This window comes from Salmo salar, chromosome 17 (genome assembly GCF_965601325.2).
Source record: "Salmo salar chromosome 17, fSalSal1, whole genome shotgun sequence".
Lineage (NCBI taxonomy): Eukaryota > Metazoa > Chordata > Actinopteri > Salmoniformes > Salmonidae > Salmo > Salmo salar.
The window spans coordinates 51,306,048-51,326,810 of record NC_138307.1 but is presented as its reverse complement, the minus strand read 5'-3'; the positions used below and the strand labels follow the sequence as shown (position 1 = coordinate 51,326,810).

Genomic DNA, 20,763 nt, shown 5'->3' with positions numbered 1-20,763 from the left:
CTGACCTTCATGTCTTAAAGTAATGATGGACTGTTATTTCACCTTTGCTTATTTGAGCTGTTTTTGCCATGATATGGACTTGGTCTTTTACTAAATAGGGCTATCTTCTGTATACCACCCCTACCTTGTCACAACACAACTAATTGGCTCAAACGCTTTAAGAAGGAAATAAATTCCACAAATTAATTTTTAACAAGGCACACCTGTTCATTGAAATGCATTCCAGGTGACGACCTCATGAAGCTGGTTGAGAGAATGCCAAGAGTGTGCAAAGCTATCATCAAGGCGAAGAGTGGCTACTTTGAAGAATCTCAAATATAAAATATATTTTAATTTGTTAGACTTTTTTTGTTACTACATGATTCCATATGTGTTATTTCATAGTTGTGTTGTCTTCACTATTATTCTACAATGTAGAAAATAGTAAAAAGTTAAGAAAAACCCTGGAATGAGTAGGTTTGTCCAAACATTTGATTGGTACTGTATATACAAAGAACTATCAATAGAAAACAGGTAAAACGAAATGAAGTGCAGCTAATTTGCAGTCTTTCCAGTTTCAGTTAGACGTGATTGTGTTAGCTGTGTTGTAGGTTACCTTGTCTGAACAAGTGTCCTGACGAGAGCACTTTTTCTATGCCAGGCGAAATCGTGCCTCATTGTTATGGATGTATCCAAATAAATGTCACTAGAAAAACAGCTTAAACAAATGCAGCTACTGTTGTTATTCTGTCTGCACTGTTTGACGTGACTGTAAGTTAGCCGTAGTTGACTAGCTAGCAAGCAAGTGATAAGAACATTGCCAGCCAGTATGGCAATGGAACATTTAGAACGAACGACTGGGGCGCATCCATAGATACAGAGCAAAAAGACTGAATGACTGGGTCTCGTCCATAGATACAGAACAAAAAGACTGAACGACTGGGTCGCATCCATAGATACTGAACAAAAAGACTGAACGACTGGGTCTCGTCCATAGATACAGAACAAAAAGACTGAGCAACTGGGTCGCATTCATAGATACTGAACAAAAAGACTGAACGACTGGGTCACGTCCATAGATACTGAACAAAAAGACTGAACGACTGGGTCACGTCCATAGATACAGAACAAAAAGACTGAACGACTGGGTCTCATCCATAGATACTGAACAAAAAGACTGAACGACTGGGTCTCATCCATAGATGCAGAACAAAAAGACTGAACGACTGGGTCACGTCCATAGATACAGAACAAAAAGACTGAACGACTGGGTCTCATCCATAGATACAGAACAAAAAGACTGAACGACTGGGTCACGTCCATAGATACAGAACAAAAAGACTGAACGACTGAGTCGCGTCTCTGGTAACCGAACCGATAGAACGAACGACCAGCCGGCTTGGGTAGCAACCTTAGATTTGTGTCGGGACTATATCTTGTGGAAGGATGAAAAAGTATGAATAAATTCATCAAAATAACCTTTATAATTGAAATATGTAAATCATTATTTGAATATGTTGGTAACCCGTTGTATAAAAGTGATAAAACCCTCGAAGCCAGTGTTTGGAGGATATATTGACACGGTTCGACTTCGTCTCGGGCCTAACAACAGCCGTGCCAATATGTCCTCCAAACACTGGCTTCTCAAGGGTGAGGTGCTGTACTGGATATTCTGGTTCTTTAGACAAAAGGAAATATTTGCAATACTCAAACAATAACAATAACATATTGGAAAGATCAACTCTGAAAAATGAGTGGTCTTCTACTTCCTGGCTATGGTGTTGTGTTGCGTGCCTCTTCCACATATTTCATAAATCCTTATTGAAGTGAAACCATCCTTGATACTGGAAGGTACCTGTACCATACTCAACTTCCTGTCACGTAACCATGGCAATGGCTGCTCTTTAACCATGTATGCTTTGGAAATGGCACCCTTTTCCTTTTCTAGTGCACTACTTTTGACCAGAGCGTCTCCAACCCCTCCACTGTGAAGTCTTCCTCCGCACTCCATTTAGCTTTTCTTCTGTTCTGAAGCCGGACATTCATAGTTACTGTAGGGTTGTAATTAGTGTGTGTGAGAGGGGTCATTACTCCTAACCCGCAGCAGCTAGCTTCCACGCTCTACAGCACAGCTACATTTACACTCACCCTTTCTTGCCCTCGCTTGAGGCCCTGGTTAGCTGTTAACTGGTACTGTGTGTGTGTACCGGTTGTTGGCTATGCTTCTCTTTAGAGTAGGGCATGGTGTCCCAGCCCTAAAAGGGGAGAGGAGCCAAATCCTACAGTAGCCTAGTAAGGATATAGTTTGGCCTAGTAATCAGAGTTCTACAACATGATCCAGTTACTCTATGTACTCATATTTCCCTGCTCTCTGTGTCGTCTTACTGACGAAGCTGTTTAGGATAGAAGCAGACATTTTGTCAGGGCTTTAGTAGTTTGTGTTTTAATAGTCGTTTTTTTTCTCACCTGGAACCCATTTCCTGGGCTGTTCACAAGTTTTAACTCCATATCCTTCGTCCCTTCCATCTCTCTCACCCGCTCCCTTTTTAACCCTATAACTTACTGCTTCCTCTATCCTTCCTCCTTTTTCTCCTCTCTTCCCTCGAGGCAAGGTGGGGGAAGGGACAGTCAAGGTGAACATGCCTGCTCCTGCCCCATAGTCTAAACACGGCTCCTTCACCTCTCTGATGCCTCTCTCTCCCTGCATTTTTACATTGACATCCTTTTCCTATGTGATGATGTTATCCAGAGGGACATTTAATTGAGTGCTTTCAGAACAACTTAATAAAAGCATGGTTGTTGTTGTTTCCCTCAGCAGGCTTGTAAGCCTTTCACTGGATGCCCTTTATGTTGAAGGGGACTGTGACTCTGAACCAAACCCACTAGACTCACACAGAGAGAACGCTTGATCAACAGTTGAAGGACGTCAGTGGGGCAGAGTGACTGCATGGCCGGTCACTGTGTCAGAACAGGCCTGGAAAAAGTGAAATGTCACTGAAGCGGGGTGTGTGAGTTCTGGACTCAATTAAGCTGCCTTGGTAGGAAACCATGGGAGACAGAGTTTTCCAGACACTAGTCATCTTCCACCCTCTTGTATCTCTGCCTCTCTCTCTCTCTTTCCCTCCCCTGCCTCCCTCCCTCCATCTTTCCATTTCAGATCCTGCTGCTTAGTCTGACTGCCAAGGGTGTGTGTGTCTGATAACACTTTGAGTCACTGTCTGAACTCTGACCCCGAGCATGTTCAACTCACGAGCTCAACGGTCAGTCATTAAGATAATCTGAAATTCATCAACAACAAATGACATTTTTACTACTTTCATCCACATTTTTTTTGCTCGTTTTTAGTCATCTTTTTCAGATCCAACTGCCCTCCCCAACCACATAGGATACACACTTTCCCATAAAGTGAATTGCTTTTCAAAGTAGTCCACTATGTGGGAAATAGGGTGTCACTCACAGGAGGCGGTGAGAGGAGGACGGCTCATAACAATGGCTGGAATGGAGTGAAAAGAAGGGTATCAAACACATGGAATCCACGTGTTTGATGCCATTCCATTAATTCCGTTCCAGCATTTCAATGAAGGTGCCACCAGCCGCCTGTAGTGTCAATGTACCTTTTAGTAATGTAATTTAGCCATGTCCTTTGTCATGCAGTAGTTTCCCCTTCTCAGTTCACACGACTGCTTCTAGTGATTATCTTCTGAAGCACAGTGTGTGGAGAGTCAACACATCACACTGGTTTAACATCACACCCACTGGTAGTAGTATCCTGCAATTACAGACAACCCCCTCCCGCACTCCTCCACCTAATCCTATCCAATCAGTGGGTCTCATCGGTCATTCTGACGCCTGACCCTTCACCCTGCCCAGAGGGGGATAACTGGGTCACATAGCGGTCGTGTTTGGTTGAAGTGAATGGTCACAACTTTTGAAAATGAAGAATACTGCATGAGATTCAGTGTTCCGTTTAAAAATATATATATATCCTTTTTCTGTGGAGCATCACCATGGGATTGGATCGTATCATTGCATTGGTCCAAAGGACAGGAACACAACCCTGGCTTCAGTTGGTCCCTTCAGTCCCAGCCCCCCCCAGTCTGAAACCCCACTAAACCCCCAGTCTGAGCCCTGTTTCTGGGCCTCTGTCCTGACGTCAGCCCGTAATAACCCCCAGACACAGCTGGAGCTCCAGGCCTGCAGAGTGTTCATTCCTGCCGGGATAACACCAATATCAGCCAACTACAACAGTCAGAACAGGGCCTCAGTCTTTATCATAGTTGTTTTGAGTTGAAGACACTCTGTCCTGCTTCCTATCTGAGCCATCAGTCTTAGGGGTGTGTGGCTATGATGCAATGACTAATGCTACATGACTAGGTTGCACATGGAAGGCATCCAAAGCAAACGCACATGTGCCGTGTGTGTGTGTGTCATTATCAGTGAGTCCGTTCACAAGGAAGAGTCCAGGGCAAGGTACAGCCTCATGCGCACACACACATACAGGCGTGGTTTATATATGTGTGTGTGAGAGTCATTTCTTCCTCTCTCTTTCAGTGCACATCTGGTTTTTCAGGGGAAGATATTGCGTCATCAATTCTGCCTCTTCCCTTCCCCCATGCTTAACCGACTTCCTCTCTTTGCCTAAGCACACTAAACACACACAAACACACACACATTTATGCCATGGGGGGTCAGCAATTACAGAACACCACAGAAATTCTTTCAAACCCTTCTCATCCCTCTCGACTTCAATCAAATCAACTTGTATTTGTCACATATACCGAATACAACAGGTGTAGACCTTACTGTGAAATGCTGACTTACAAGCCCTGAACCAACAATGCAGTTCAAGATATAGAGTTAAGAAAATATTTACTAAATAAAATAAAAAGTAAAATAACAATAATGAAGCTATATACAGGGGGTACCGGTACTGAGTCAATGTACAGGGTTACAGGTTAGTTGAGGTAATTTGTACATACCAACTCAGCAAAAAAAGAAGCATCCCTTTTTCAGGACCCTGTCTTTCAAAGATAATTCATAAAAATCCAAATTACTTCACAGATCTTCATTGTTAAGGGTTTAAACACTGTTTCCCATGCTTGTTCAATGAACCATAAATAATTAATTAACATACACCTGTGGAACAGTCGTTAAGACACTAACAGCTTACAGACGGTAGGCAATTATGAAAACTTAGGACACTAAAGAGGCCTTTCTAATGACTCTGAAAAACACCAAAAGAAAGATGCCCAGGGTCCCTGCTCATCTGCGTGAACGTGCCTTAGGCATGCTGCAAGGAGACATGAGGACTGCAGATGTGGCCAGGGCAATAAATTGCAATGTCCGTACTGTGAGACGCCTAAGACAGCGCTACAGGGAGACAGGACGGACAGCTGATCATCCTCGCAGTGGCAGACCACATGTAACAACACCTGCACAGGATCGGTACATCCGAACATCACACCTGCGGGACAGGTACAGGATGGCAACAACAACTGCCTGAGTTACACCAGGAATGCACAATTCCTCCATCAGTGCTCAGACTGTCCGCAATAGGGTGAGAGAGACTGAGGGCTTGGAGGCCTGTTGTAAGGCAGGTCCCCACCAGACATCAACGGCAACAACATCGCCTATGGGCACAAACCCACCATCGCTGGACCAGACAGTACTGGCAAAAAGTGCTCTTCACTGACGAGTCTCGGTTTTGTCTCAGCAAGGGTGATGGTCGGATTCACGTTTATCGTCAAAGGAATGAGTGTTATATCGAGGCCTGTACTCTGGAGCGGGATCGATTTGGAGGTGGAGGGTCCGTCATGGTCTGGGGCGGTGTGTCACACCATCATCGGACTGAGCTTGTTGTCATTGCAGGCAATCTCAATGCTGTGCGTTACAGGGAAGACAGCCTCCTCCCTCATGTGGTACCCTTCCTGCAGGCTCATCCTGACATGACCCTCCAGCATGACAATGCCACCAGCCATACTGATCGTTCTGTGCGTGATTTCCTGCAAGACAGGAATGTCAGTGTTCTGCCATGACCAGCGAAGAGCCCAGATCTCAATCCCATTGAGCACGCCTGGGACCTGTTGGATCGGAGGGTGAGGGCAAGGGCCATTCCCCCCAGAAATGTCCGGGAACTTGCAGGTGCCTTGGTGGAAGAGTGGGGTAACATCTCACAGCAAGAACTGGCAAATCTGGTGCAGTCCACGAGGAGGAGATGCACTGCAGTACTTAATGCAGCTGGTGGCCACACCAGATACTGACTGTTACTTTTGAGTTTGACCCTCCCCTTTGTTCAGGGACACATTATTCCATTTCTGTTAGTCACCTGTTTGTGGAACTTGTTCAGTTTATGTCCCAGTTGTTGAATCTTATGTTCATACAAATATTTACACATGTTAAGTTTGCTGAAAATAAACGCAGTTGACAGTGAGAGGATGTTTCTTTTTTTGCTGAGTTTAGGTAGGGGTAAAGTGACTATGCATAGATAATAAAGAGCGGGTAGCAGTAGTGTAAAATCAAAGGGGAGGGGGTCAATGTAAATAATCCGGGTGGCCATTTTATTAGTTGATCAGCAATCTTATGGCTTTGGGGGTAGAAGCTGTTAATGAGCCTTTTGGACCTAGACTTGGCACTCCGGTAATGCTTGCCGTGCGGTAGCAGAGAGAACAGTCTATGACTTGGATGACGAGTCTTGGACAATTTTTTGGGCCTTCCTCTAACACCGCCTAGTATATAGCTCCTGGATGGCAAGAAGCTTGGTCCCAGTGATGTACTGGGCCGTACGCACTACCCTCTGTAGCGCCTTGCGGTCGGATGCCGAGCAGTTGCCATACCAGGTGGTGATGCAACCGGTCAGGATGCTCTCGATGGTGCAGCTGTAGAACATTTTGAGGATCTGGGGACCCATGTCTCCTGAGGGGGAAAAGTTGTTGTCGTGCCCTCTTCACAACTTTCTTAGTGTGTTTGGACCATGATAGTTTGTTGGGGATGTGGACGCCAAGGAACTTGAAACTCTCGACCCGCTGCACTACAGCTCCGTCGATGTTAATAGGGGCCTGTTCGGCCCGCCTTTTCCTTTAGTCCACGATCAGCTCCTTTGTCTTGCTCACATTGAGGGAGAGGTTGTTGTCCTGACACCACACTGCCAGTTCTCTGACTTTCTCACTATAGGCTGCCTCATCATTGTTGGTGATCACGCCTACCATTGTTTTGTCGTCAGCAAACTTAATGATGGTGTTGGAGTCGGGCTTGGCCACGCAGGCATGGGAGAACAGGGAGTACAGGAGGGACTAAGCACACACCCCTGAGGGGCCCCAGTGTTGAGGATCAGCGGGGCAGATGTGTTGTTGCCTACTGTTACCACTTGGGGGCGGCCCGTCAGGAAGCCTAGGATCCAGTTGCAGAGGGAGGTGTTTAGTCCCAGGGTCCTTAGCTTAGTGATGAGCTTTGTGGGCACTATGGTGTTGAATGCTTTGCTGTAGTCAAAGAACAGCATTCTCACATAGGTGTTCCTTTTGTCCAGGTGGGAATTGGCAGTGTGGAATGTGATTGAGATTGCGTCATCTGTGGATCTGTTGGGGTGGTATTTGAGTGGATGATGGAGTTGATGTGAGTCATGACCAGCCTTTCAGAGCACTTCATGGCTACCGACGTGAGTGCTACGGGGCGGTAGTCATATAGGCAGCTTAGCTTCGCTTCCTTGGGCACAGGGACTATGGTGGTCTGCTTGAAACATGTAGGTATTACAGACTCGGTCAGGGAGAGGTTGAAAATGTCAGCGAAGACACTTACCAGTTGGTCCGCACGTGCTCTGAGTACATGTCCTGGTAATCCGTCTGGCCCCGCGGCCTTGTGAATGTTGACCTATTTAAAGGTCTTGCTCACATCAGCTACGGAGGGCACGATCACACAGCTGGTGCTCTCATGCATGCTTCAGTGTTGCTTGCCTTGAAGCGAGCATAAAAGGCATTTAGCTCGTCTGGTAGGCTCGCGTCATTGGACAGCTCACGGCTGGGTTTCCCTTTTTTAGTCCAGCATCAGAGCCGGTGTAGTAGGATTCAATCTTAGTCCTGTATTGACGCTTTGCCTGTTTGATGGTTCGTCTGAGGGCATAGCAGGATTTCTTCTAACCGTCCGGATTAGTGTCGTGCTCCTTGAAAGCGGCAGCTCTAGCCTTTAGCTCGGTGCGGATGTTGCCTGTAATCCAACAGTATCCCCGTAGGCCCTACTCTGTCGTGTGTGTGTGTGGGTGGGTGTGCAGAAACCATCCGTCTACCTGCTGGAGAAGGAGTCAGAGAGTCAAGTTACAGCCCCTCACCCAAACACCCCTAACAACACCTCATTACCTCACCCATCCCTCACCCCCACTCCAGATCCCCCAACCCAGCTCCCACCGTGCCAGGCCTGAGACAAAGAGGCATTCTCTCCCATCAGGAGCACCAGTAGCACCTCTGAACCAGAGGGAGCCCAACCCAATGACCCACATCCCCCTGCACGACTAGGCCTCACACACCACCACAACCCCGCCGCCCCAGCCCCCTCCTCTATTTTATGTCCCTGAATAGACAAGGTAATGACAGACAGGGAGAAGGCTTGTGGTTCAGTAGGCCTCTACAGAGTCTAACCTCTCCCTAGAGACCTCCAACACCATAGAAGACTGCCAGAGATCCATTCCTCTCCTCCCTTCTCCTCTTCTCCCTCCTCCTCTTCTGAAGCTAGTCAACACCCAACCGTTTTCTCACCATAATCACTATCACAATCATCATCTCACCAAACCATAACTGTCACACAGCACATGATGACAAGGGACAAACGTGATGGATAGGGGTGTGTCTGTCTGTGGTCGTCCTGGTAAGGGTCCAGAGTTTCCTGTGTGACAATCGCTGGGGACGGCTGTCCGGTTACTGGGAGACGTGAGCGTCCGTGTAAATTGTAAATTGTAAATTGTTGTCTGTTGGTTAGTGATTCGGTGTGACGTAGCCAGCAGTCCTTTCTCCTCTCTCCTCACCCCTCTCTCTCCTCTCCCCTCACCTCTCTTCCAACTTGTCTCCCCCTCTCCCCTTCTCTCTCCTCTCTTTTCCCCTCCCCTTCCCCCTCTCTCTTCTCCCCTACCCAAGCACAGGCCAGATGCAGGGTGAGACACTTTTTAGACACAGTTAACACGAGGCCCATTTTGTGTGTGTGTTAATATAAACATAGTGACTAAACACACACCAGCCTGTTAGAGGATTGCAGAGAGGCATGCCTGAAAGGATCTGAATTCCTACTCCTTATATACCCACATAACTCCTTATGGAGAGTTGGAGTCATACAGTAGTATGTGTGTGTATATGAGTTGTTTGTGTACTATTTAAATCATGTGTACAGGACTGAGTGTTTCCTATGGTGGTTTAGAGCGTATAGAGCCATATAGGGAAACGACTAGGGTATAACTAGGGTATGTAACAGGATGTTTAGCGTGTAGAGTGGGTTCGAGGTCACTGACTCTACTGGAGTAGGCCTGCTGGACAGATTAGCATTTGTATTGAGTTCCCTTCCAGCTGGACATGTAGAAAACATTACAAGTGGAAAAAGAGCGGAAAGAACATTTCAATGGCGAGTGGTCAGTTTTGTCTCACTCCCTCAGCCTCCCTTTCTTTCTCTCTTGCTCTCTCTCTCTCTCTTGCGCTCTCTCTCTCTCTCTCTCTCTTGCGCCCTCTCTCTTTCTCTCTCTCTCTCTCTCTCTCTCTCTCTCTCTCTCTCTCTCTCTCTCTCTCTCTCTCGGCCTGAATCAGACTGTAATTGAACCCACATGCCTGGCTTCCTGCCATCTCTACCCTTCTCTCCTTGCGCTCCCTCTCTCCTTGTGCTCCCTCTTTCTTTCTTTCTCTCTCCGTCTCCCTCTCCTTCTTACCCCTTTCACATTCTCCAGTGTGTTCATCACTTTTTCCGCCTACTGTCTTCTCTTTTCCCATTTGTCATTCTACCCTTTTCCTCTGAATGTTGCTCTCTGTTTTCCAACTAGATGATATCCATAAAGTGTTTCCTCTGCCCACTCTCTGAGATGCTACCAAGGACACGTTCTCCAGATGCTTCCAATCCCCTGCTGTGCCAGTTTAGAGACAGGCCCTGTCCGGCTAATACTCCTATTGGCTCAGGTCTGTGAGTTCTGCCCGGAGACAGAACTGTAGTCTAGAGCAGGTGAAGGTTATAAGTTATGCATGTGCTTCCAGGGAACTGAATTGTGGGTGGAATCAGGTCAATAACGTAACTGTTTGGCTGACTCGGTGGTTTTCCAGGATACTGCAATACAACCTGAACGGTTGGCTCCAAATCCTACGGAGTAATGCTTCTTAGCATTACTGTGAAATCTGTAGGCCTATTCGTTTTAATAACGTCCGTACTTTAAATGTCTCTGGTGTTCTTCTTCTTAGTTTTAAACAGGAAGTTGAAGACTGCTGTTTGCTCTCTAAGCAGCTGTGGAAGTTGTTGAGTGTGCCTTTATTTTGTGAGTGCAAAAGGCCTTTGTTTCGCGAGGTTGTTGTCTCTGTGGATCTTTTTGTTAATGAGCAACACATTGAAACATCCCTCCCTCCTCCCTTTTCCTCAGCTCTACAGTAACACTGTCCCCTACTGTACAACATCACCCCACTCTCTGACACACACACACACACACACACACACACACACACACACACACACACACACACACACACACACACACACACATTATACACTACCGTTCAAAAGCTTGGGGGTCACTTAGAAATGTCCTTGTTTTTGAAATAAAAGCATTTCTTTTGTCCAATAAAATAACATCAGATTGATCACAAATACAGTGTAGACATTGTTAATGTTGTAAATGACTATTGTAGCTGGAAACGGCAGATTCTTTATGGAATATCTAGATAGGCGTACAGAGGCACATTATCAGCAACCATCAATCTTGTGTTCCAACGGCACGTTGTGTTAGCTAATTCAAGTTTATCATTTTAAAAGGCTAATTAATCATTAGAAAACCCTTATGCAATTATGTTAGCACAGCTGAAATCTGTTGTTCTGGTTAAAGAAGCAATAAAACTGGCCTTCGTTAGTAGAGTATCTGGAGCATCAGCATTTGTGGGTTCGATTACAGGCTCAAAATGGCCAGAAACAAAAACCGTGCTTTGTTTCTGGCCATTTTGAGCCTGTAATCGAACCCACAAATGCTCCAGATACTCAACTAGTCTAAAGAAAGCCAGTTCTATTGCAAAATGTAGCTATTAGCTACAAACAAAATCTGGCCTAGTCTGACCATATTACTGTTCTAGCTGGCTGATAGGCGTTAGTAGGTAGGTCATGTTAAAGAGAGGTAGAGAAGTACATAACCTGAAAAGAGGTATAGAGGTAGATAGTTAAATAGTATACACCCATCTGATAATGACTTTCAAGTGCAGGGTACAATACCGTCACGCACGTTGAACGCTCCCTCAGTTTATTGAGGTGACTTCTTTGACAGGAAGGTCTTCATGATGACATGACAGAGGTAGGGAATCTAAAAAAAACGGGGGGGGGGGGGGGGGGGCAGAGAGGGGAAGAAACATTGGAGCACCTGAACAGCTGAGGTTGAGAGGCCTGTCCTAACCTGTCCTAACCTGTCCCATGCAGTGATGAGAAATTAGAGTTTTTTGGGGGGGTCACATCAAGAAAGGAAGATGGGAAGGAATGTGCATGGAGGAATGTTCTGAGGGTAGGATGGGGGGGATGGAAGGGAGAAGGAGAAGTGGAGAAGGTGGCTGTCAGTCTTGGCCTTTACTCAAAAGTCAAAACGTCTCACCACATTGAGAGATGGGAGCATGAGATATGGCCGCTCTGATTGGTGGGAGCGATATCAGCCTCTATTGTCACAGGAGGAGAGGGGATTTTACAGCTCTATGATTGGCTGTTTGTTGCTGGCCTGGGGGGCTTTTCCTCAAAGGCAAGTGCTGATAGCCATTAAAGAGCTTTATTGGCAGTAATTACAAACTAGCTACAGTTACAGATATATGATATAATAATGACATGGTATATGGTGTAATAACTAGACAGTGTGATGACTAGATGGTATCATGTCTGTGCGCTTAGCCTCAAGTCTGTGTTTCTTATGTGTCTTTTGTCAATCTATCATGAACATCCATATCCCCCCCCACCCCTCTCGCCCTTTAACAGCACTTCACAGACCTCCTGGATGACTTCTCCCAGGATGCTTTGCTGGGCCAGCTGCTGAGCGACCCCTTCCTGTCCGGCCGGGAAGGTGAGGCCATGGACGAGGGGGATGATTTTACCCCGTCCTCCCCGCTGCCACCCCACATCCAGGCGGAGCACTCCTACTCCCTGTGTGGGGACTCCCGGCCCCAGTCTCCCGTCTCACATCTGCCTGGGGAGCAGGGGAGTGATGCAGGTGAGAGGAGGAGGACAGAGGGAAGACAGAGGGGAGGGTTTTTGGGCCTCAGTGACAGTTGTAGATTACATGCCGTATTGTAATGTGTAGGATATCTGCGGTATCTCTAACAAAAGAGGGTGGAAATACAGAGATATGTGCATTAGTACGTTCAGGACAAGACACAAACAGTACGTACAGTATCTAAGTGACCGTGTTGATGCCGATGTGTCGTGTCTCTTTCGCTCTATTAGAATCAGATGGTGAGGATTGGCCTGTGGAGCAGGAGGAACAGATGGAGGTGCTGCTGTGTGACCCTCCAGCCCTGCTGCCCACCCTAACCCTCTCCCTGGCCCCTGAGGGCCACATCACTGAGGCCCCGGCCCCACCAGCCCCCAAGCCCAACCCACAGACGGCCACACAGGGCAAGACCAGCAAAGTAAGAAGACATCTAGAGTCACAGCACATGCAAACAGGCACACATGCACTTACAAATACACACACAAACGTATGCACGCGTGTAACGTCTCTCTCTGCTGTCTGATCGTCTAGGCGAAGGAGATTGGTGAGATCCAGATCAAACTGGAGCCTCATGAGGTGGACCAGTTCCTCAACTTGTCTCCTAAAGGTGAGACCTGACACACACCATATCGTACTGCCACACTACTCATAACCTCTCTGTATGTAGTCCCCAGACCTGGGTCAAATATACGTGTCAAATACTGTGCTGACTCTTTCCACCTCATTAAATAATATAATCGTATAATATATGCCATTTAGCAGACGCTTTTATCCGAAGCGACTTAGTCATGCGTGCGTACATTTTGAATATAAATCAAGCACACTTTTAAGTATTTGACAATGTGTATGGTATGTCCAAAATATATATATTTTTAAATACAAACGCTCTGACGAAGTTCACATACGTAAGCTTATTAAAGATCAGTGATACTATCAAGAGCAGTGTGCGGGTTTCTTCTTTTTTTCTAAAATAATACAAACGCAACATGTAAAGTGTTGGTCCCATGTTGCATGAGCTGAAATAAAAGATCCCAGAAATGTCCATATGCACAAAAACCTTATTTCTCTCAACTTTTGTGCACTAATTTGTTTACATCCCTGTTAGTGAGCATTTCACCTTTGCCAAGATAATCCATCCACCTGACAGGTGTGGCATATCAAGAAGCTGATTAAACAGCATGGTCATTACACAGGTGCACCTTGTGCTGTGGACAATAAAAAGCCACTCTAAAATGTGCAGTTTTGTCACACAACACAATGCCACAGATGTCTTAAATTTTGAGGGAGCGTGCAATTGGCATACTGACTGCAGGGATTTCCACCAGAGCTGTTGCCAGAGAACTGAATGTTCATTTCTCTATCATAAGCCGCCTCCAACGTTGTTTTAGAGAATTTGGCAGTACGTCCAACCGGCCTCACAACTGCAGACCAATGTGTATGGCGTTGTGTGGTCGAGCGGTTTGCTGATGTCAACGTGGTGAACAGAGTGCCCTAGTGGGGTTATGGTTTGTGCAGGCATAAGCTACGGACAACAAACACAATTGCATTTTATCGATGGCAATTTCAATGCACAGAGATACTGTGATGAGATCCTGAGGCCCATTGTCGTACCATTCATCTGCCACCATCAACTCATGTTTCAGCATGATAATGCACAGCCCCATGTCGCAAGGATCTGTACACAATTCCTGGAACATCAACATGTCCCAGTTCTTCCATGGCCTGCATACTCACCAGACATGTCACCCATTGAGCGTGTTTGGGATGCTCTGGATCGAGGTGTACGACAGCATGTTCCAGTTCCTGCCAATATCCAGAAACTTCGCACCGCCATTGAAGAGGAGAAGGAGAACATTCCACAATCACAGGCCACAATCAACAGCCTGATCAACTCTATGCGAAGGAGACGTGTCGCGCTTCATGAGGCAAATGGTGGTCACATAAGATAGTGACTGGTTTTCTGATCCACGCCCCTACCTTTTTTTTTTTAAGGTGACAAACAGATGCATATCTGTATTCCCAGTCATGTAAAATCCATATGGCCTAAGAAATGTATTTCAATTTGACTAATTTCCTTATATGAATTGTAACTCAGTAAAATCTTTGATTTTGTTGCGTGTTGCATTTTTTAAATATTTTGGTTCAGTATAGTTACTATGCAGTGTTGTGCTGCTCTGAGGATCCCCTCTAGCCATTGACGGATGATGTTGACATTAAGTACAATCCAATGTGTAAAGTCTGTAAATGTTAGTGTTGATCGTCTCTAGAGAACGTTTGCAGGTGTGTGACCTGTTTATGTGTGTTTCCCCTCACAAGGTCTGGAGTCTCTGCAGATGCCACCCACCCCTCCCTCCTCCCACAGCAGTGACTCAGAGGGCTGTCAGAGTCCGGTACACGCCAGCACCCCCCAGAGCCCCTCTACCCCCTCCTCTCCCCTCAGCCCTGCGCCCTCCCAGGCCGGCCTCAAGGTGTCTCTGCGCACACCCTCCTCCCTCTCCAACTCCCCTCTTCTCACCGCCCCACACGTAAGTACAACACAGACTGACACCAGGGATGAACTGAAAAGATACAGGGACCCTGTTGTCATAATATGAATCGTTCCTACCTTTCTTCAGGTAATCACTGATCTGAGAGCGATTGGATAAGTTTATGCGAGGTTGTCACCCTATTGCGTTCACCAATCCGACCTGGTCAGATCAGTGACAACCTCATGAAACGGAAGGAATGAGCGATGGAACTATTCAGAGAACAGATACAGGGACGTCACTGAAATAAGATAAAGTTTGTCAGTTTATCTGATGGACTCTGATGACACTTCCTCTCTCCACCCCCATCCCCCCCTTCTCCTCCTCCCCCTGTAGAAGTTGCAGGGCTCTGGCCCTCTCCTGCTGACAGAGGAAGAGAGGAGAACCCTGGTTGCCGAGGGTTACCCTGTTCCCACCAAGCTGCCCCTGTCCAAGGCGGAGGAGAAAGCCCTGAAGAAGATACGCAGGAAGATCAAGAACAAGGTGGGACTTGTGATTACGATTTGTGATTTGAAATGTCAAACAACAGTTAGGAACATAAATATAAACTCAACATGCAACAATGCCATGGATAGGCCTGGGATGGCATAGGCCCAACCACTTAGGAGCCTGACCCACCCGCTGGGGAGCCAGGCCCAGCCAATCAGACTGAGTTTTTCCCCACAAAGGGCTTTAATACAGACAGAAATACTCCTCAGTTTCATCAGCTCTCTGGGTGGCTGGTCTCAGACGATCCTGCAGGTGAAGAAGCTGTATGTGGAGGTCCTTGGCTTGCGTGGTTACACATGGTCTGCAGTTGTGAGGCCGGTTGGACGCACTGCCAAATTCTATAAAATGACGTTGGAGGAGGCTTATGGTAGAGAAATTAACGTTAGATTTCCTGGCAACAGCTCTGCTGGACATTCCTGCAGTCAGCATGCCAATTGCACGCTCCCTCAAAACTTGAGACATCTGTGGCATTGTGTTTCGTGACAAAACTGCACATTTTAGAGTGGCCTTTTATTGCCCCCAGCACAAGGTTCACCTGTGTAATGGTCATGCTGTTTAATCAGCTTCTTGCTATGCCACACCTGTCAGGTGGATGGATTATCTTGGCAAAGGAGAAATGCTCACTCATATATTTAAAACTTTCTATTTCTGCCTGTGCCAGACATGTAATAACACACTTCAGGGTGATACATTAAAGTGATACTTCCGTGAGCCATAACAGGGGTGTAATTTCGACATCCTTTCTTTCAGATCTCTGCTCAAGAGAGCCGCAGAAAGAAGAAGGAGTACATGGACGCCCTGGAGAAGAAGTGAGTCTTTCATGATGTTCTCATTCAGCTAGAAGTCAAATGTATTGCTTTGGGAATGCGTTTTTTTGTTTTTTTTTTGTAATTAATTAGCGTCATTATCAATGCTATAGATAATGACTTTATTATGGCAATGACAATTCATAAAACTCAACGGTGCTTTTACACAAATAGAGTAGTAGCTTCTGTCAAAGCATTGTCTCCTCTAGTTATTATGCCTACTCGCCACTGATCTTGTAATTCCCCCTTTTGTCCACAGGGTGGAGAACTGCTCCAATGAGAACAGCGAGCTGCGCAGGAAAGTAGAGAATCTGGAGTGTACCAACAAGTAAGAGGCATACATTATATAGTGCTCTAGGTTATGTTTCGTGCTTCATCCATTCCTACAATATTAATCCAACCTTGTAAAATTATCACACAGTTCACTGAGTCGAACGGATCGTTATGTTTTGTTATGGTTTCATGTATTTGTGCACGAATACACACCGTGTAACATTGTCTGTGAAGTCATATGTTAGTCCAGTCAAGTGTATAATTCTCTGCTGTTCTGTTCAGCTGTGTGTCTATTTAGCTGTGTGTGTGTGTGTGTGTGTGTGTGTGTGTGTGTGTGTGTGTGTGTGTGTGTGTGTGTGTGTGTGTGTGTGTGTGTGTGTGTGTGTGTGTGTGTGTTGTCTTTGGCAGGATGTGTGTGAGTGTCTATGACTAAGCTCCGACCCCAACTTTACCTTCTGCCCTTTCTCTCCCCTTCCCCTTCCACCCTCTCTCCCGTCCTCGTCACATCTCCCTAGGACTCTAATACAACAGCTGCACTCTCTGCAGGCAGTGGTGGCAGGGAAGGTTCCCCGCTCCTGCAAAGTCACTGGCACACAGACCTCCTCCTGCCTCATGGTGAGTCTCCCCAACTCAACGCTCAGCCCTGTGTGTGTGTGCTCGCGTGTGTGTGTGTGTGTGTGCGTGTGTGTGTGTGTGTGTGCGTGCGCGCGCGCGCAATTGTGTTTCATATCGATTGGATAACCTATTGTTTTTCATTTTATATAACTCCTGCATGCTCTGTGTGTCAGCTGTTGTGGGAGCCTAATAACATATCATAACATATCATACCTGTTGTGGAGCCTAATAACATATCATAACATATCATACCTGTTGTGGAGCCTAATAACATATCATAACATATCATACCTGTTGTGGAGCCTAATAACATATCATAACATATCATACCTGTTGTGGAGCCTAATAACATATCATAACATATCATACCTGTTGTGGAGCCTAATAACATATCATAACATATCATACCTGTTGTGGGAGCCTAATAACATATCATAACATATCATACCTGTTGTGGAGCCTAATAACATATTGTGTGTGTGTGTGTGTGTGTGTGTGTGTGTGTGTGTGTGTGTGTGTGTGTGTGTGTGTGTGTGTGTGTGTGTGTGTGTGTGTGTGTGTGTGTGTGTGTGTGTGTGTGTGTGTGTGTGTGTGTGTGTGTGTGTGTAGGTAGTGGTGCTGTGCTTCGCTGTGTTCCTAGGGAGTTTCTACTCCAGCCTGGGTCCCTGCTCCTCCATCACAGAGACTGGCCTCTCCAGAGACATGGCCATGCAGGAGTCTTACACAGCTACAGGTACTATAAACACACACACACACAGTCAGTCACACATTGCACATTCATGTTTCTTAGATTAATGCTGATCTTTTTACAGTGCATGACGTGTGTGTGTGTGTGTATGTGTGTGTGTTAGCGAGGCATTAGCTCTGAATCTCTGAGTGCTGAGAAACTAGCAGTGTTCCGTAATCCTACCAGCCATACACACACACACACACCTTTTGGAGTGTTTTGACGTGGCCTCCTGGAAGAGTGTACACTTGAATGTCATTATTTCCCCATTCAGAGGGACTATCATTAGCATGATTAAACAGCAGTGCAGCCATTTTATGATGATTGATCTTTGCTCCCCCTGCAGCTCTTCTCCCTCCCACACACCGCCTGTTTGCCACAGAGCCCAGTATTAGTGTTGCTGGCACTCTGCCCCTACAGTAGAACAATCTGTTTGTAGGATATGTACAGAGCAAGATTTACTGTTGGTAGGGTTAGGTTTAATGTGTAATCCAGTTCATAAGACTTCATATTGTTAAGAGGGTTGTAGGATTGCATTCGTAGTAGACACGATCATATCAAAGGATTATACCGTCCCTAAAAACCAAAAGACGTTTCAACAAAGAAAGATGTAAAAGATAGGCATGTCATTGAGTACTTTCTCCTTTCTGGACATGATGTGATCAGGTCATTTTCTTTTTTTTACCCATGATCCTTCACAGTGAAGTCCAGGAGCCTGCTGTCCTATGAGGAGAGGGGGCTGGACGAGCCACACTTTCTGGGTCTGGGCGGGGACTATCCTGACCAATTGGAGAGGCCCACAGTTGTCATGGCAGCGTGGCGCTCTGAGAAAAAGCCGCCGAAAGGGGAGGAGTCACATCGTGCTGAGACTCGCCCACCTTTCAGCAACAGCAGTGATACGAACCCACAGAAGCCCCTGCTATTAGACCTGCACAGGTAAGACACACACGTACTCATGCACACACACACACACACACACACACACACACACACACACACACACACACACACACACACACACACACACACACACACACACTTATGGTAGGCGATGATATCAGAGACTGTATGAGACAGAAAAAAATAAATAAAAATGTACACGATTCTGGGCTATTGATGTCAGTAAAAGTGTAGTACTGTAGTTTATTATTTGCTTGTCTCTCTTCTGCGCCAGGTCTCTGGAGCAGAGGGTGAACGACAACACTAAAATCATAGAGCTGGAGAGGACAGTCAACGAGACGTCATAGGGTCTACTTCTGACCCCTCACCTTTGACCTTCCCTCTGCAGGAGACGAGGCCCTCTGTATTTATAGAATCTTTTTGGATATCTTTATTGTTTTATCGTATGTAGTTGTTGTTCTTTTATATTGTGTTTTTATTCCATTCCAATAGTACACCACCTTTTGATATATTTTTGTGTTCATACTTTGTTTTTATTTTGCCTTTATTTGCTTCACTTCTTTATATATTTTATGACATCCTTTGCTTTAGCCATTATGCTCTGTTATATTTGAGTGAGGGGTATTTTGTTCTGTATTTCTACGGTGATATTCCCCTTTCATGTGATGGTGGTGTTATGAGAATGGGCCCCGTGGCTCTTTGAATACTCTTCTGATGTCTTCACAGTAATGGGGCTTAGTATCTCAAATGCTATTTTCTTACCATATTCTTTTCCTATTGATTTTGTCAGGATGAATTTAGAATATCACCCTATGTCCTTAAATATGAGTATCTGTCAAAAGCCAAAGGTCTTCGTAGCACATCCTATTTTTGTAAAATATAAATGCCAGCCTGCATGTATGAGGTCAGTAAAAACAATGTTGACTGATGTTGATCGATGGTTGTATGTTGAGACAATCAAGTTTTTCTAATACAGCGTTATGACAAAGTACTTTATACCAGATAATGTGTGTGGGGAATGTGTTGTTTCCTAAACGAAGATACTTTCTCGCCAGAGAAAACACAATGGTGGCCTTGTGACATGTAATGAACCATTAGGATGTTTCTGCTAGGTCATAGTCTCTACCACCTGCACTGTCTGCCACATACACACACACACACATACACACAGATGAACAGAATCATAAGCACTTCTCCTTTAACCTGCACCCTGCAGTCAATCCACTCACACAGCATCCCCCAAAGAGTCCATTTTATTCTTATTTATTGCATATAAACTGTCTTTATGGGTTCTGTCCTTTTTTGGTTTTTGATTAAAACAAATATTTTTCCGTAGTAAAAACATCAACTGCAGTGTAAGATTGTCCTGCTTTGAAGTGTTATTGAAGTCCATGTACTGTGTGTTTGAGACTGCAAGCACGCATACACTCACTGTGAGCATGTGTCAGTCAATAATGACATAAGCGTCAGGAGTCGTACTAAGTCCATCCCAAAGGTTTGGCCACCAGCCATTCAAATCAACTTATTCAAATGTTTTAACCCAGTGGTTCTCAACTGGTTTTACCCCGGCACCCAAATAGAACCAAATTGTCTCAGCCGCGATCCAATATTTGCATGGCGATTTTTTGTTTAGTTTTTTTTGTTGACAAAATGCAATCTGGAATTTTTTTACGCTATATTGATAGTACATGTACTAATTATATGACAAGGGAGTCCCTCATTTTTCATTATGCCCATATTCTTGATGAAGAATGTTGAGTTCACTGGTTTGAGACTGCAAAATCAACCAAATCCACCAACTAGTTCTACTGGTTTCTACACACTTTCTACCTGGTTTTAGTCGTTTCAGTTCAGACTGGAGTATTTAAACAAAATATATCAGACACTTTCCAGTTGAGAATCGCTTTTTTAACCCACACTCCATTGTTCAAACAAATGAAAGCTTTTTAACCCACACTCCAATGTTCAAACAAATGAAAGCTCTGCCTCTGGACAACGGCTCTATGGACACAACTGGTTTGTCAGTGTGCGGGTGATCGTGCGTGCGTATAT

At 45.6% G+C, this 20,763-nt stretch overlaps 1 protein-coding gene across 1 annotated transcript in view; it reads left to right on the top strand.

Moving 5' to 3' along the window:
* LOC106576076 (cyclic AMP-responsive element-binding protein 3-like protein 2) overlaps positions 1–20,059 on the top strand; it is a 30,704-nt gene extending 10,645 nt beyond the window's left edge. The window contains exons 2-12 of the mRNA XM_014152954.3: positions 12,145–12,376; positions 12,610–12,794; positions 12,908–12,983; positions 14,693–14,901; positions 15,238–15,384; positions 16,141–16,199; positions 16,456–16,524; positions 16,985–17,084; positions 17,694–17,817; positions 18,513–18,747; positions 18,986–20,059. Of these exons, the coding sequence (XP_014008429.1) occupies positions 12,145–12,376; positions 12,610–12,794; positions 12,908–12,983; positions 14,693–14,901; positions 15,238–15,384; positions 16,141–16,199; positions 16,456–16,524; positions 16,985–17,084; positions 17,694–17,817; positions 18,513–18,747; positions 18,986–19,058 (1,509 nt within the window). The 3' untranslated portion in view covers positions 19,059–20,059. The remainder of the gene's footprint in view (positions 1–12,144; positions 12,377–12,609; positions 12,795–12,907; positions 12,984–14,692; positions 14,902–15,237; positions 15,385–16,140; positions 16,200–16,455; positions 16,525–16,984; positions 17,085–17,693; positions 17,818–18,512; positions 18,748–18,985) is intronic.
* Positions 20,060–20,763: the final 704 nt, after the last annotated feature.